Consider the following 17,452-nt stretch of genomic DNA (forward strand, 5'->3'; position numbering starts at 1 on the left):
CACTTTTCGATCATTCAAAACGATTTTGTGTATTTGTTTGATGTTTTCTGATGTTACCACTTCAATTGGACGTCCACTGCATTCTACATCAGCAGTGTCTCTACGACCACGTTGGAAGTCAACGAACCAACATTTTATTGTTGCTTGTGCTGGAGCGCAGTCCTTATAATACTTTTCAAGCCATTGTTTCGCTTGAACGGCATTTTTTCCCATCACGAAGCAGTGTAAAATTGATACACAAAATTGTTTATGTTACTCAGCACTATAACTCACAAACTTATAAGTAGAATATCATTAAATTTTAACAGCTTTCTTTTGAAGGTTAGTCCTAATTGAAAAATTGGCGAATGCAATAAACTAGCGCTATTTCTTTGTTGCTAATACAATTAACATATCAAAGATTTTGTATCGGTATTATGCCCGATTCTTCGACGAGTAGATGAAGATTGTCATGATTAGTTGATTTTAAAATATTTTGTTTTGTATGTCAATTTGTTTTAAGGCTAGCTTTATTTAATCAATTTAATATTTTATCAAGAAAACATTACCGAAAGTCATTGGTCATTTTAGTGTAAGTAATATATAAGAAGCATGCTTTAGCGGAGCAAGAGAATCGAAAACTCTTTTTTTTGTACAATTTTGGACAGCGGACAATGTTTAGTGATGAAAAATTGGATGAATTAATCGATCAAGGCTAATTGCTTCAATAATTATCTAAACTATTGAAAGTTGATTTACTAACAAGATATTCTTGGGAATCATAAACAGAAAATCACATTGATTCCTTTACGAACTAAAGACCGTTTGAGGAAACATGAGAATGATAATTTTCACATTGTATTATTACTGTTGGTGAAAAAAGTAATTGTTATAACAAGCGTAATGTCATGGTTTAAGTTTGGAAAACCATCAACATCAGTTGCAAAGTGAAATATTTACTAGCACTGTGTATTTAGTGTATTCAGAATAATGTGGTCTACTCTGAATTGTCAAAACAAAAAAACTAAATTAGAGATTCAATAAAATAATTTATCTATTTTCTATTTGTTGAGTGATTCATTGTATCCATCCATCATTCCATCCATTAGATAGTAATTATGGAACGTAGAAAATTGCATGATTTGATATGATATGATTGATATGATTTAAAAAAATGTGCTACCAATGCTCAAACGCTTCTAGAAACGTATAGTGATGCTGCTCCATTATATTCTAATTCTCGGTTTTGGTACTTATGAAAGTGGTTATTTTCATTAAAAAGACATTAAAGAAAGGGATTAATTTAATGAAAATGTAAGTCAAACTTTCAAGGAACTTCCTAACAGATGTTCTTGCGTGAGATCGATGATTGAACCGCTGTCCAATCAATATAGTTTTATCAGCCTTATATCACTATTTCACTAGGAATGTGGGAAAAAGTGATGAAAAATACTTTATTAAGTGGAAAACTGATTAGAATACGTGTAAGCGCCTAATATATAAGGATCATACTTTGGCAGAGTAAACAAATTGAAAACGGTTAGTGTTTTAAAAGTGATTAATTTAGTTTACAAGACAACATGTAGTAATAAAGATTGGATGGATGAAGGCTTCTGTAAATACTTTAATAATTATTTAATTATTCATAGTTGACCTATTAACCAAATGTTTTTGGAATGATGAACAAAGAAGGAAATGAAGAGATTTTGATTGAGAATGGCCAGATCTCACCGTTTATGAAAATTTATTTACTCTAATAATTCCAAGTCATGGGTTAAGTTTTATAACTTATCAATATCAGCAGCAGCGTGATCTTTTATACAATTTTAAAACCAAATAATACTAAACTGGAGATTGCTACTGACTACTTCTAATCAATACTCTAGAATTAGGCATTAAAGTTAAATCCAATGTAATATCGAAAAAATCTGATCGCAAAACCTGACAAAATAATTTCATGATACGATTATTCTCCAACATGTTCGAAAACTGACCGATAATATTTAAAAAAGCTTAAATGTCCTTCCTCACCCAAGGTATTTTCCTAATAATGTTCCGTTTGATTACTACTTGTTCTGGAAAGAGGAGCTATTCTTAGATGGTAATTGTTAATTGTTAAAAATTGTTAATTGTTAAAAAAATGAAGAAACTAGAGATGATGAACGATATTTAAAATAGTTTTTAAATTTATGTTAAATAATTTATTTGGTTATTAAATCTAAAAAAGCCTTATGACTTAATTCTTATACCAAATAACTTGAGTTATTATGTTAAAGTAGAAAAGTATCGATTTTGATGTCCTAAATATGTGATCTGCGATATTATTGGCAACGAATGCCTTAATCAAGTGAAAAAATTGTAATAGAAATTTCATTATTAAGAAAATAACATTTAATCGTATGTTGCAAAATAAGTCTTGATGGAAGATTTTTCTTTTGAATTAATTTCTGGATATAATATTAAGTTTAATTCACTTGCCTTGTGATATACCGCTATTTTCAACTTTTGGCTCAATAACTTGAATAGTTCCATCTTCTAAAAAGTAGTATATTTTTACTTTTCTTATTTGAAATGGAGACCCGGGGACTTCTTGAAGAGTTTCTTGAAAATACGCATCGAAGCACAGAATCTACAAATAAATTTATTTGAAATTATTTTATAGACGATATCCTGAAAGCAGTACCTGTTTATCGAATACAATCCAACTAGGGAGTTCCATAGACTGACCCGGAGGATATATGGAAGGAAACTTGTCGGACAATGGTCCAAACATATTCGGTTTTACCTTTTCGATAAGCGCCCTGTTTCCTTTTCCGATAAACCCGAAAATTGGATTCAGACCGAATTTGGATCTACCGATCTAAAAGTTACGGTGCTGATTAAGGAAATAATTATTAATAAATGTTCTTACGTTTGGGTTAAAAGAATATCCAGGTAGAAAAGGTAAATCCGTAGATCGAATGGACATGGTGAGCTATCCCGTTATATAAAGTGTAAAGACAATAAAAAAACAATAAGAATAAGTATTTCTGTCGTTCTAAGTTTTGTCAATATAGTACTGTTGTCATAGTGATTACTATTTAGATGAAACAAACAATACTCTATACGTATTCCTAAAATTATGTGAAATAAAATTTTTGATTTTGCTAATAATTTTATATATTTAAAATATACAATGTAGGAAAATTTTTTTCAGTATAGTCAACTACTAATACACATAACCTAGATCTTCAGCGCATGGTTGAAACATAGTCGTTATTAACTAAATCGAAGGTTGCAGCTTGTACGCATCGAGTTGGTCGGTTTCCACTGCTTAATCATACATCGAATAAAGTAAATGACATCATCAAGCTGTTTTTATTTATCATTATAAGTACATATTTTTATTATTACGTATATATATAGTAGTCGCGTGTGGTACTGCATTATTTGAGCTTTTTCAACTTGTTCTTGCGGTGTGAACTATTTTTAGTGTAGGTTTGTTCGAGTTACGGTAAAAATGAGTGCCAGTAAGGAATCAAGCCAAGCGGAAAAAACAATAACAACTACAGATTCAAGTACAAGTATTGTCAGTATAATTTTGAGCACCCTTAAAAAGGTGTGTATGCAACACTTTATTACCATTCATGGCATAGTTTTGAAAATAATATAAAATTAATAAAATAATAAATTATTATTTTCTTTATATGAAATATATTCATTGGTTCTTATTAGGTATACTGTATTAATTGTAATGGGTATTTTTAGAAATGTGTTATTAAGTGAAGGATTAACTTAATATAAAATTCAAATCTTATTTTTGTTATAAATATTCATTATTTCCTGTAACGCAATTTCTGTTTGTTTTTATTTTAAACGATGTTAAATTTAAAAATTTTATTTTCCGGCGGTATTTATGGTGGGGATAATCGCTGCCAATAACATCGCGAGTTTGAACCCTGGTTTGTATGTTTTTTTTACGAATCTGTAAAATTTGACACTGGGCAATCGTTTGGCTTACATCAGTAATCATGTTGGGTGAGGTCGGTTAACCCCCTAAGTTAATATTAATAAAGTAGGGAAGTTTTAACATAACCCTTAAAATATCGATATATTTTTATTTCGATGTATCGAAATTATATTCCGATAATATTTCTAATGAAAATCGTCATATTGTTTTTTGGATCTATACATATCTATATTCAGTGAGCTCCTCCTAAACGGTTGGACCGATTTTGATGATTTTTCTTAAATGTTTTTATTGTAGATTCAAGAGTGGTTTATATCCACAACCGGATCCGATAGGGTTTACTAATTAGATGTTATTGTGATCTTCTTATATTATTTCTTTAATTGTCAAAATAGATTATTCCATCCAAATGAAAAGCCATTGTTCGTGCAGGACATTGCAGGCAGACATTGCTCTGTTTGCTCCGCTAGTACTCTTATAAGATATCGATATTTTCCCGGACCAATGACCTTTTTTTGGTTGTGCAAATACCAAAGTCACCTAGAATGTATTGATATTTCTAAATCATTCTGATATATTGATATTTTCTGAAAATATCTTTTAAAAACACTTTTTTTGTCACTGAGGAGCAGCTTGTTTTCATTTTATTAAATCACTAATGGCGTACCAGGGGCATGACGTAACACTCTTCGCTTAAAAAATGAGCGTGATTGAGGGTAGGATATGACTAGGCTTCGATTGCCTTCGATGCGGTTGACGAACCTAAGTCAAACGCTACTTTAATTTGAATTTCTATTTAATTGTGGCGGTCATGTTGTTTTAATACCATTTGATTAATCTCTTATTTACTATCAATTCATTATTTCAATCGCAGACTATATGAGTTATGTTTTCACTTACTTGTTAATTTCTTATATATGGTTGTGAATATTTAATAAAATTTGTACGAAATTCTATTGAAAAAAATCTTTTTATTTGTAATCGAAGAAATGTACAAATTATAACAAATTTAAGACGACAAATTGTGTTTATGGACATATATTAATCCCAGGAAGTAGCTACTACTGGGAGTTACTATTATATATCATTGGTACATCATACGAATAAAAATTATCATATATTCCAGATGTAACAATACTAACAAAATTATTAGGTCAAATTGGTAATTGTGAAAGCTCATAATTGCAAATAATGTAAAAGGTAACTAGCTATCTAACACTGTTTGGTAGGATATATATAAATTTGTATATATCAATATTAGTGTTATTGTTCATAGTGGTTATTAAAAAATATGATGTGTAAGCTGGTACGTTTGATAAGAATATGTAAGGAATGCATAATAACACTGTTGCAGACAATATTATACATGCTTGGAGTATGCCAAGTACGTAGATGTTACTAACTGAAAATATACAATTACAAGATACGATTCTATAGATACTATGAATATTTAGCAAATGCAAATGAAATACATCACTAATATGTGAATGTACATAATTGAGTATACTAATGCTGTTATTTTGATATTGAAATGAATCATATTTGACATAAACTTTATTTTTCTTCTTTCGTTATTATTAATGTTTTCAATACCTTAGTTAAAAGCTTCTATTTATATTATTTTTAGTTATTTATTGAAGAAGAAAGGTATACTAATAAATTTGAGCAACATAATAAGTATATATTGATACAAGTTTGATTTTATTTTAATTTTCCTTAATTACTGATAACTGTATTCATATTGTGATTAATTGTTTTTCGAAGAGAAATCTTAGGTAAATTGAATTGAAATGTTTTTATTTTATTTAAATTTGCATGCATTCAAATAGCCGATCGTATACCAAATCTTGTTCTGGCGAAAGAAGTGTAAACGTTGCACCTATTTTACTTTATAATGTTTAATGGTCAAATTTAATATTGGTTTGGTAGACATTAATCAGCACCCGTTCTTCATTTTTGTTGAGAGTAGCACCGTTGTACATGAGGATTTACAGCAGAACACGAAGTGGTCAACTGTAACTGGGATGTTTGCACTTAAATCTGGATCTGCATTCGTACAAGGCTCTTCTCTTTATCTTCTAATATTCTAGCTCGTTTGGCCCGACCGTTTCTTAACTTTCAATAGTTTAATTTGTTTTTTAAGATTAATAATATACTTTTATTGCAATTTAAAAAAATAAAAATTTTGGTTGTTTGTCTTTGTTAATTGCCATTCAGTGGCTAGATTTTATTTCTTTGCAGAATATACGTTTTTAAAAAACGATACTACCAAAAGAAGTGGTCTTGTTTTCTTGATAATCTGTTTTTGTCTATCAAGAAAGTTAATTACGGCTAAATGAATGAATTATAGTCAAAAGATAATAGTCTCATGATCTCCTCAGATGTTCAACATACGGTCCACGATCGATTGTGTCAGTTATGGCATATGTTAACTGGACCAGTCTGATATAATACACTGTTTTTTACAACCACAATCATATCAGTCGCACCGATGTATCAGAAAGCCTTCTGAATCTTTTCAACTAGGATAAATGAGAAGGAAAAATCCACCCCGAGAAAAATAGGTTTTTACAAACCCCATTTTATTGGAAGGGTTATATGGGTTATGTCTAACACTCTTGCGAAGAAAACTTAATAATATAAATTATATTAGAAAACATAGCAGATTAAATAACATAATTGATTGTTTTTCATATAAATATATTAGTATCATTTTTGTCAACAAGTGATTTGTCATAATTTTATTAATAATTCAATTTAATAATTGTTCAAACAAATTCAAGAATATGTTATCTAAATGTCTATAATAAGTATGAACATTATAAACCACGATAAACTCTGATGTATGCTCTCATATGTGCAGTAGTAAGTGGCTACTGGTATTGTTTATTTTAGTTTATCTCGAATATTAGTCATATTTGCAACTTATATCTTAATTATCTTAAATATACACAATATTTTAATAATTCGCTGTTTTCAGTGTGAATACAAATTAACATAAATCATATTCTACCATATGCTCTATCCATGGGGGGGGGGTAGTATTTACTTCATAATCAATAAACTACTGCAGGACTTTGATCATTCTTCACTATATTTTGCCATAGTTAGCGGTCGGCCGCACCTGTTCTGACCTCGGACAATGTTAGTCTCCTATTTTTTAGACAGCTTTATATTATTTTAGTCCATGCCTTTTTCGGAGCTGTTTGCTGTATGTTCCGTCTCAAAGGTCGATTTCGCCACAGATGTCTTCAATTGTGCACTGATTGTCTTATCTTAAACCAATCTGGATCAAGAGGTCTTCACATATTTCTTTCCAAAGTAGTTCCAACAAGATAATTCTACAATGGACGAAACAAATGTTATTAACATGTTGCATTACTACTTTCCTTTCTAACCAAGTTCTTGCTATTTTTGTCATCATAACTGATGATAGAATTCTTTTAGTGTTATTAAATTCGGGATATTTTCTCTCAACTGTCTAGTCGTAATATCTCTAGTTGTCCACAATAGATTCGAAGTTAGTTCACCTGAGTCATTTTTGGTGAATGGTATTCTTCCAGTCCCACAACATATAAAACCTTTTTCGGCATTAATTTTGGCTTCACGCATGTTTGTGACGTCTGGTCATTTCTTACATATTATCTTCGACGCTTTCGATTATTATTAGTGGTGTATTTTTTACCATCTGGTATGATACTATGGTGTGGTTTAGTAGCATAGTATAATATTTTTCGTGTTCAAGTAGTATGGGATCCATAGATGGAGCTTCTTTATGAAGCTAGTTTAGTCTAAATCGTTCAAAACAAATTTTGTGGTTAATGCTTTGCGTCATATGAGTATCTATACAGCTAATATGCTTATTGAATAATATGTTTGTGACGTCTGATCATTTCTTACATAATATCTTTGACGCTTTCGGTTATTATTAGTGGTGTATTTTTTACCATATGGTATGATACTGTGGTGTAATTTAGTAGCATAGTATAATATTTTTCGTATTCAAGTGGTAAGGGATCCATGGAGCTTCTTTATGAAAATAGTTTAGTCTAAATCGTTCAAAACAGTTATGTGGTTAATACCTTGCATCATGTGAATATCTATATATGCTAATATGCATCTTGCTGGTATTTTAAGGAGTTTTATTAATTTTTTTAGCGATTGAGCAATGGGAGGGTCACGCAGATTGTATCTTCATCGTTCACAACAGATAAGCCTGTGCGGTATTGTCTTCATCATAATAATGTCTCAAAATATATCGCAATGTAGCTCCCTTTATCCTTAATGTCGAGACTGTTCAACTAGTGCCTAATAGCGTTTAACTAAAAGAACCATTAAACCTAACGCCGAGACCATCAACTGTTTTTATAAACTTATGGTGATGCTGATCTGTGATAACTCCATTGTTTTAATTTTAACGACTTAAAAGTACCGATTTTGATGTTATTAAAAAAGCATAAAAACAATATGTTTCCAGAGTTATTGGATGGAAGAACATTTATTACCATATGAATAGACTGAAAATGCCAGTTGTCAATGCCAATGTCAGGCAACAAATGAATGTATTTTTGTGATGTGTCTACTACTGGGGTAGTAGACACATCACAAAAATGGGTCTACTATGACCAATCCAAGTACAAGAAGCCATGGGTTAGTCCATGAGAGCTATTCGCATTGACGTCCAAGTGGAATATTCATGACCATGAAATCTTGCTGTGCTTATGAATGAAAGTATTACTATAGATGTCTATCATTGTTAAATGAATTAAAAATAGAACTATCAAATAGCTGCAAAATACTAGCAATAGCTACTAACAGTTGTAAAGTCATCCTCTTGCATGGCAACCTTTGGTAACATGGGGGTAGTGAAAGATTACCAATTGTTCAGATCGATGCAGCATGGTTTGACTGACATACAGTTTAAAATGCTGGAGAAGTCCGAAAATAGACTGATGAATACATTGCAAACAATTTTATGTTCTTTCGACACGATATCGCCATGTTGCTAGAAAAATGCTAACATGTTGTGGAAAATGATGAAAAATATATCGATAAATATATGTTGTATCAATTTTTCTGAATAAAGGCTTCTTAAAACTCAAAAATTGATCAGAATACATGCTACCATCTAATACTTATATCTGATAAACGGGAGGATGGACAGAAAAAGCGGTTAAGGTTAAGGTTACAGCATATAGGAAGAAGAGGGTTTTTTTAGCTTGAGCTTAATCTAAAATGGAGAAAAGCTTTATGCATGCCAAGCTGGTGAAACCTGTCTATGGCACCGAGGACACCTCAATAACCAAAGGGAATGGGCAGATTTTCGTGAAAACTTAATTAGTTGTCCAGCTCATATTAGTAATAAATACCTGTTTGGTGTGTATAAAAGCAATTTTTTTTTGAGTATTGGTCTAGTAGCAGATATATAACCCTTCCACAAGAACAGCCAATGCGTCTCATTAAGGTTACAATATACGCTACAAGTTGGTGTTACTACGTTTGACAGTTTCTAAGCCCATTATTATCACTAATGTTTGGAAGAATTTTGCAGACGTTGGACCATATACTTTACTAGTACTACTCAAATCTAATTTAACCGGCAAATTCGGTTACTGATGCAGCAAATCAGACAGCATTCTATTTATTTTTATATAGGATATACCCCATTCGGGCTTAAAATGAATTTAATTATTTTCCAAATTGCAATTAGCAATATATTCGACATCATCTATGATGTGAATTGGCTGTTTTATTGGACGGGCTACAAAAGAGAAACATTAATATTTGTTGGTTTGCATTTGTATTGATATACGCAATACAATAATATAGATTAAACTGAAATATTTGATATAAATTTTTAAAAATAAATAACAAAGATAAATAAGAAGTTAAACTTGAAATGCGATTTATATTTATTTATATTATCTTTCAGGCTTCGGTTATTGGCGTTGTGTATTTAGCTGGATATATGCAATGGTCTGTTGCATGGTTTATTTGCCCTTTGGTTCTTTCGGTAATACGCGATCAGTGGAAGAAAGTCAGCAATCGACGAAGAAATGCAGCGAAAACAGCAGCTTTGGCCAGCGAGAAGGATGTAGTTCTGGCTAGACTCAACGATTTACCGGCATGGGTATGTAACAATAGTATGATTAAATTATATAATGTATTCAATTTTATTAGAATTCAGTAAGTAATGATAACTGCACAATCTTCGAATATATATATATATATATATATATATATAATATAAAAATATTTTTGTTAGTTATATTTCAAGTTATTTTCCACGTTTCAAAAACTTATTAGCGTTGTTTTGTTAAAATTAGAATTCTACGAATTTATAAATAGCAGAATAGTATAAACAGCGTTAAAATATTGCACTAAATATTTTTACTGTTTCCATTCGGTTGAATTCAACCATTAGAACTAAGATTAAATGTTGAATAATTAAAACTAAACACTTATTTTTATGATGCAAGAACGAGGATTCTTTTTAATTAGCGCTTTTTAAAATTATTTCAGGTATTTTTCCCTGACATTGAACGCGCAGAGTGGCTGAATAGGGTATATTAAAATTACGCTTTAATGTTACTGTTGACTTAATGGTAATTGATTTTCATTTAGATAATTAAACAAGTCTGGCCTAATGTAAACCACTATGTCAGGCAATTGGTTCGAGATTCTATACAACCAGCTTTGAAGGAGAATTTGGAAAAGTTTAAACTTTCTGGATTTAAATTTGAACGTATTATCTTAGGATCAGTGGTAAGTTAAAGTATTTATTGCATATAATAAATTTATTATTATTGTTCTGTTGGACCTTTATCAATATACAAGCATTAGATTAGACAACTTAAGTCAAAGTTAAAATTAAACACTTTTACACTGTACAAGTTCATGTGATTTGGTTCGCTTCAATCTTCTGCGTGTTGTCCAGTAGCTGTAATGCTTCTATGCTGCTGTGATTTAGTACCGTCATTTCATATTTAACTCAAAATCCTGAATAATTCCATTAATTCATTTGAATTCGAAGTCATTGTGTAGTTCTTCGTTGGTTATGTAGCAAGCATTTGTAAATAATTGAAGAACTTTGTTTTGGCTTCGTTGGATTACCAGTTGGTTTGGTGTTCTACCCCATATTTGGACCCCATATGTCCAAATAGGCGTTATAATGTACCGATAAACCGTTCTATTTGATTTTAGGTCAAGTTGGGAGTATCTTCCGACTAACCAATGCAGTACCTTGATTTGGGTCTGATATGTTCAGTTTTTGTATAACGTGATGTTTCCAGTTTAACTTACCATCGAGATAGATGGCGAGATTTTAGCTGACTCTGCTTAAGAAATCGGGCATTCGCTAAGTGGTATAGTTAGGTTTTTGTCATTTCATGTCATTTTTTGTATCGTTTTTGTATTTTTCAGTTTCTAGTCTATTTGTGCGTCTTGTTGACTGTCACTTTTACTTTTATACAGCGAGAGACAGAGATACGTCTTTTGTCGTAATAACTGTGTTATGGGCAAATGTTCCAAGGAGTGGTTCTTTTGTTTTAGGGATATCAGCAGTGTAGAGTAGAATGATGTTTCAAAATCAATTTGCAGGCTTCGATGCAATCAACATTGATAAGGTGTGCTACATTGACTAGAATAATTGATGAATATGCCACGTGTGGAAGAACGTTCATGCCTTCTGTGTGACTTGCCTGTACCATTATTCGAAAAATAGTTTTTTTCGTAAAAGGCTTTTTTTTTTAACTAAACGAAATTTGGCAATGGTAAAATGCTATTTTGTTTAATTAATGGCATGTTACCATTACCATTTTATTTTTCAGGAGTTCGTAACAAAAGACCTTTTATGTTACACCAGATATACAGGAGAACTTTCTTTAAGTTGATATCCTGTGTTAGCATCGTTGTGCTGGGCTACTTGGGATCGTCCGTCGAATGTTAATAGAAAGTGAGAAGCTAGACGAAAGGTTTCTGTTAGGCGTTCAAAAGATCCATCAATCCCAGATTAATAATGTTTAGAATTTAAAAATAAATAAATAAATTCCCAATGGCTTAAAATGGCCAAACTCACACAATAAATATCTAGAATAATTAAATTTGTGTATAGTCATTTTAAAATATAGCGAAATAATGTAACATGAGATTTTACAGATTTCCTCAAGGAAATTAAATATTTTGAGCAGGTTTGAAGGCAAGAATACATAAATACTCAATGAAACAGATAATCCATTATCTATTCTGAGAGATAGTACGTTTCTCTTCGTTAAAATAAGTAATACTGAAATTGGTTTCTAATAATCTGGAGACTTACGTAATCGGAGTACAGTTTCTTGGTTGTATCCGTTAGGAAGGAACGAGTAAATTGGCAGCTTCTTTAATTTCTATTATAAATCTTTCTTCTCTAAGGAGATATCAGAAGAAAATAAGTTATTCTTAATTGGCCAAAGCTTGTTTTCCGTCTCCAGCAGGTTATCTGTCTTACAATTTACAAATAGGGACGCTCTTTATAATATAATGTATTGTGTAATTTCTTTATATGTGCATTTTGTTTGTAATATTTTGGCGATGTTACCAGACTCTGTAATTTAAGAATTTGCATAATTGGGTGAAGTGAGTAAAATATATTATCGCTAGTTTTCAGAATTTCGCAAGTCGCTAGTCGTCAATTTATTTTGATAATGGGCAAAGTCCATGACGGCGCAAATGTGAAATATATTGAAGCCTGGATGATAGGAGGTAGAACATTTTTTTTTGATAACTTAGTTATGAAATATTTTCGTTCTCTGCGGGCAGATACTCTATAATAGTTTATGACTTCAGAGCTGTCATCTATTCAGGCAATGATTCCTATATTTTCTTTGCGAGTCAGTTTCATTCTTCGAAATTTAAATGATTCTATAAACGTGAGCTATTGCATACTAGTTATAGGTTACATTTAAAGGCTGTGAGTGTCATTCTGAAGGCAGCGTTTAATATTGTTTTTATTTTTTGTAAATAAATCGCAGATGCTGAATTATATATGGATCAAGTATAATGTAGTTGGCACTGGATTATAGAATTATAGGTCCCTAATATCAAAGATAGATCTTTGTCTAGTTTTATGCAGGATAGCTGTCTAATAATATTAAGGTCCTTAGCTGTTTTTGATTTTAGGTCTTCAATGTGCTTTCTCCAGATAAGATAGTAGTCCATCCTAAGACCCAATATATTTGTAGAGGGTTTTTCCGCTGTGAAATTATTACCCAGAGTGATGGAAAATATTCTTTTTATCACCCGTAACAATTTTCGAAAAAATAATGTTTGTTATGGTTGCGTAATCAATGTGTTCATCAAGACGTGTGTTCAATTACTGACCTAAGCCACCAAATATGGCCAATTAACGTGAAACCTAACTTTTAAGTTTTTAAATTTTTTTTACTCGGTCCAATTGCATAACTACTCATAACTCCTTTTTTGGTGTTTAATCTTTGTTCAATTACAATTCTTCAATTTGCAATTACGTATTTTCAAATTTTCGAGCATGAACCGACGGCATTAAGAACACCACAAAGGTATTTGCTTAAGAAACGTTTGCTTGTTACTTGTTACTACAATAAAGTAGGGATTGAGCAAAATTAATTTTTATATTTTATATTAATTGATTAAATAGCAAAGGAGATGATGAAGGTAAACTTTAAATAAAGGTAAACGAGAAAATATATAAAATACATATATATATATATATATATATACATATATATATATATATATATATATATATATATATATATATATATTTATTCATAAAAATTAAACGATAAAAATGTATATAACTGGTAAAATATTATCTAGAAATAATGCTGTAAGGAAGCATGTTTTCTGGAACATTCATTTTTCACGAGATATTCAAACAACATAATGAAACGTACTTGCTTTCGCCGTATATACCAAAAATGGAACGAACTTAATGAAATAATGAACGTTCTTTATATTTAAAGGTATCACTAAAAACACATTAAATTCTATTTGTGTCGATAGCGACATTAGCAAATCAGATTAAATAACTTTGACATTTTTGATAAATTTTGTTTTTAATGCTTTGTAAATATGTACTTGATTGTAATCGCTGGAATATTATTAATAAATTTTATGTGCAATATAAGTCAATAATTTAAAATTCAATATAATTTATCAATTTAAGTAAATTAGTTTTGCAAGAAGTAAGAATATCTGCATGTATTTTTTGAATTTGTTCTATTAACTTTCAATGCTCTTAAATGGAAATGCTTTTCAATATAATAACATACACTAATCATTCAATTATTCTGAAATATAAAATTTTAATATTTAAGGTGAACCAATGTATTTTCTATATGTTATGTTAGTTCGGCATTTAGTAAAGTTAGCTTTACTTTTTATATAATTACAATTACAAATCAAAATTACTTCCTCTTTTTTATTATTTCACCTTTAGGTGTTCCAAATAAATTAAAATTATGTGTTAAAATTTTAAATTCTCTATAATGTAAACGTTTCTGAATCACAATGTTCATTATATAAGTTCATACTCTTAATGTCTATTGTGTGCTATCGTTTTGTTTGACCAAATAACATAGTGTATAAGATGTCCATATAAAGATACTCTCAACTTCTTACAGAATGTATCCATATTGCAGAACATTCTTTAAAGTTTTTTCTTCACAAAGGTGAAAATGCAGACCACTGAATGTATGAATAGTGTTTCTGATATTGAAACTGTAACAGAAAATCAAGTATAGTTTTAGTTTCGTAGATTGCGGTTCGTTCATTTCTATGTCAAAGATGTACCACGCCTTGAAGGGTCAATTGTCGACATATTTTTGCAAGGAATCCTGGAAAATAGAAATGGTCAAGTTTAACCGTCATATAACCACTGTTTCTATTGTTTAGGTTATAAATATTATATAAAAGGCTAGGTTCTAGATTGAGATTCTATATTGACCTTATAGCTCGGATTTGTCACCAAGTAATTATTATTTGTTACTGACTATGGCCAAATATTTTCAAAATTTAAATTTAAAATTCCGAAGAAACTAACTTATCTTCAAAGCGATTCATTAATTCAATCATTCTAAGTATGTTAAATTAATTTTTCAATTTCATCCAAAATTAACAATTTTCTTTGTATTACACCTAATATAATTTGAAGCTTCAAGAAAACTGTAAAAATTATGTTATTACACCTACACTGTTTTCAATGACCTGCACTTACACTTATACATAACAGTATATATTGAATATGCAACTCTCCATACAATTAAATAATTTATTTTAAAACTTGATTCTTTTTATGTATTATATATTTTATTTGTTACAGCCTTTTCGTATTGGCGGCGTTAAAGTCTACGACAAGAACACCGACAGGAATGAAATCGTTATGGATTTAGACATTTTGTAAGTTGTTCTTTCGCCTGTTAACTCAATTATTAGTTGTTCTCTTCAAGCTATGCTGGTGACTGTGACATCACATTCTATTTATCGGGAATTAAAGGAGGCATTAGGGACTTTCAGGTAATTCATGTAACTTATCCATTATTATATATCTAAGAGAAAATTAAATTAGCTCCATGGAATGTTGAGAGTCGTTATGAAACCACTTATTACCTCTATTCCTTTGGTTGGCGGTTTACAAGTGTTCTTCCTTAATAATCCAGACATTGATTTTGATTTAATCGGAATAGCCGACGTTCTGGATATGCCAGGTCTCAGGTAATTTTACAGATTTTTTAAATATAAATCCATTTCAATGATGGATTTTTTAGTGATATTTTAAGAAGAATTGTGGTAGAAACAGTCGCTAATATGATGGTATTACCCAACAAATTCCCTATACAGTTAAGCGAGGAAGTTGAAGCTATCGAGTTAAAAGCACCTGAACCTGAAGTATTATTTATGCTTTATTTGTTTATCGATATTTGTTTACTATTTAATTTAATTTGATATTAGGGAGTTTTACGAGTTCATGTAGTAGAAGCAAAACATTTGATGAAAAAAGATATCAGCGTCTTGGGTAAAGGTAAATCAGATCCTTATGCTGTTATCACTGTTGGTGCACAAACCTTTAAAACTAAGGTCATTGATAATACAGTCGATCCCAAGTGGGATTTCTGGTGCGAGGTAATTTTATTTCTATATATTTATTTATTTGGAATATCGCCTTAATAACAAATTTTCTTTTCCCATGTCAAATCAACGACAAGAAAACATGTTATTTTGGTGTGAAATGCCTTACACAAACACGTGTAATGTGTTTTTATGTGCACACTTACCAATTTGCTTTATTGAGATGTTCCGAGTTCCCAAGTGACTGGGTATACAAATTGTGTTTAGTTTTGAGGTATTGCTGTAGCATTATTAAAACTTATGAATTAACCAACATAAAGCTGAGTTTATATTGCTGAATATAGAGTTTTTCAATAGGGACAAGTTTAATAAAATATTAGTTTCAACATAATGTTGGTGGGCTGTGGTGTCTACTTTATTTTGGCGGCTTCTGTTTAACTTGTCTATTAATCAAAGACTGATTGAAAAGACCTGGTAGCACTATGTGTTGCACAACCGATTTGCACACATGTCCTGATGTATATTTACTCCATTTACTACGTGTTTTACTCCATACCAACATCGACCGGTCCTTACTGAAAAATAATATATACATATATTTTGTAAATAAAATAAATAGCTACTATTGGTTTTGGTTTAAATAAAACAAAATTGTAATTAATAATTTTTATAACATAGGCTAATACCCAAAAAATACGTTTTCACTATGCATATTATTTTAAATTTTCGGATGTATGTATGGTTGCATATCGCACCGTGATAGTTATTACATCTATTTATATACCCATCGATATATATCTCAGGAACTCGAATTCTACTCAAAGTTGATATTCAATAATCAGGATGTGTATTCTACTTAAACTTTAATTTTTTATGAATAACTGTATAAGAACGATAAGTAAATTCATTTTACGAATTTTACGTTCATAATATTAATACTTTCTGTATTTAAAAATTAGATGTAACATCCTTAATTCGCACATTTTAAATGAACTAATAATTGTCGTTGTCGATGAAATGTACTAAGACTAAGAAGTAATAAGTAATGTACATCCTGTATTATTTGTCATATATATTATATCGTAGAAAATTGGTTATATATAATTTTGCTGATTTTCTTTTGTTTTGCAATTAATATCTAGTTCAATATATTGGAATCGAATGGTCAGCAACTATACATACATCTGTGGGATAAAGACGATACAGGAGATGATGAAAATCTAGGAAGGTACGTATATAACAGGTTTCTAATTATTACAAGCGGTAGGTATGTGTGGATCGCTTAATAAGGTCATCCAGATTTAAAGGTAATGTTAATTTCATAATGTTTCTGCATGTTTCGTAGCGACCACCACTGCAAATAAAATTAAGTGTCTTATTATCATTTAGATTACGATAAGCTCCATGGAAGCTCAGTTTCTTTCGTGTTTGGTATAC

At 30.4% G+C, this 17,452-nt stretch overlaps 2 protein-coding genes and 1 long non-coding RNA gene across 3 annotated transcripts in view; 2 read left to right on the forward strand and 1 right to left on the reverse strand.

Moving 5' to 3' along the window:
- Positions 1-3,055, reverse strand: part of Efhc1.2 (EF-hand domain containing 1.2) — a 39,426-nt gene extending 36,371 nt beyond the window's left edge. Inside the window, exons 1-3 of the mRNA XM_076399285.1 lie at positions 2,891-3,055; positions 2,663-2,839; positions 2,458-2,608 (exon numbers count right to left, since the gene is read on the reverse strand). Of these exons, the coding sequence (XP_076255400.1) occupies positions 2,458-2,608; positions 2,663-2,839; positions 2,891-2,947 (385 nt within the window). The 5' untranslated portion in view covers positions 2,948-3,055. The remainder of the gene's footprint in view (positions 1-2,457; positions 2,609-2,662; positions 2,840-2,890) is intronic.
- A 135-nt stretch (positions 3,056-3,190) lies between these two features.
- LOC143193237 (extended synaptotagmin-2) overlaps positions 3,191-17,452 on the forward strand; it is a 32,564-nt gene continuing 18,302 nt past the window's right edge. Inside the window, exons 1-10 of the mRNA XM_076399318.1 lie at positions 3,191-3,577; positions 9,861-10,058; positions 10,451-10,492; positions 10,553-10,693; positions 15,270-15,346; positions 15,397-15,463; positions 15,516-15,661; positions 15,715-15,835; positions 15,899-16,069; positions 17,158-17,243. Coding sequence (XP_076255433.1) covers positions 3,479-3,577; positions 9,861-10,058; positions 10,451-10,492; positions 10,553-10,693; positions 15,270-15,346; positions 15,397-15,463; positions 15,516-15,661; positions 15,715-15,835; positions 15,899-16,069; positions 17,158-17,243 — 1,148 coding nt within the window. The 5' untranslated portion in view covers positions 3,191-3,478. The remainder of the gene's footprint in view (positions 3,578-9,860; positions 10,059-10,450; positions 10,493-10,552; positions 10,694-15,269; positions 15,347-15,396; positions 15,464-15,515; positions 15,662-15,714; positions 15,836-15,898; positions 16,070-17,157; positions 17,244-17,452) is intronic.
- On the forward strand, positions 11,132-13,712 carry LOC143193241 (uncharacterized). Its single transcript, XR_013004971.1, has 4 exons — positions 11,132-11,292; positions 11,351-11,700; positions 11,758-12,409; positions 12,576-13,712. It is a non-coding gene; the product is annotated as an uncharacterized LOC143193241 (long non-coding RNA).

The sequence above is a fragment of the Rhynchophorus ferrugineus genome, unplaced genomic scaffold (genome assembly GCF_030347505.1).
Source record: "Rhynchophorus ferrugineus isolate W39M unplaced genomic scaffold, kcgeb_rfMv2 rfM3, whole genome shotgun sequence".
Taxonomy (NCBI): domain Eukaryota; kingdom Metazoa; phylum Arthropoda; class Insecta; order Coleoptera; family Curculionidae; genus Rhynchophorus; species Rhynchophorus ferrugineus.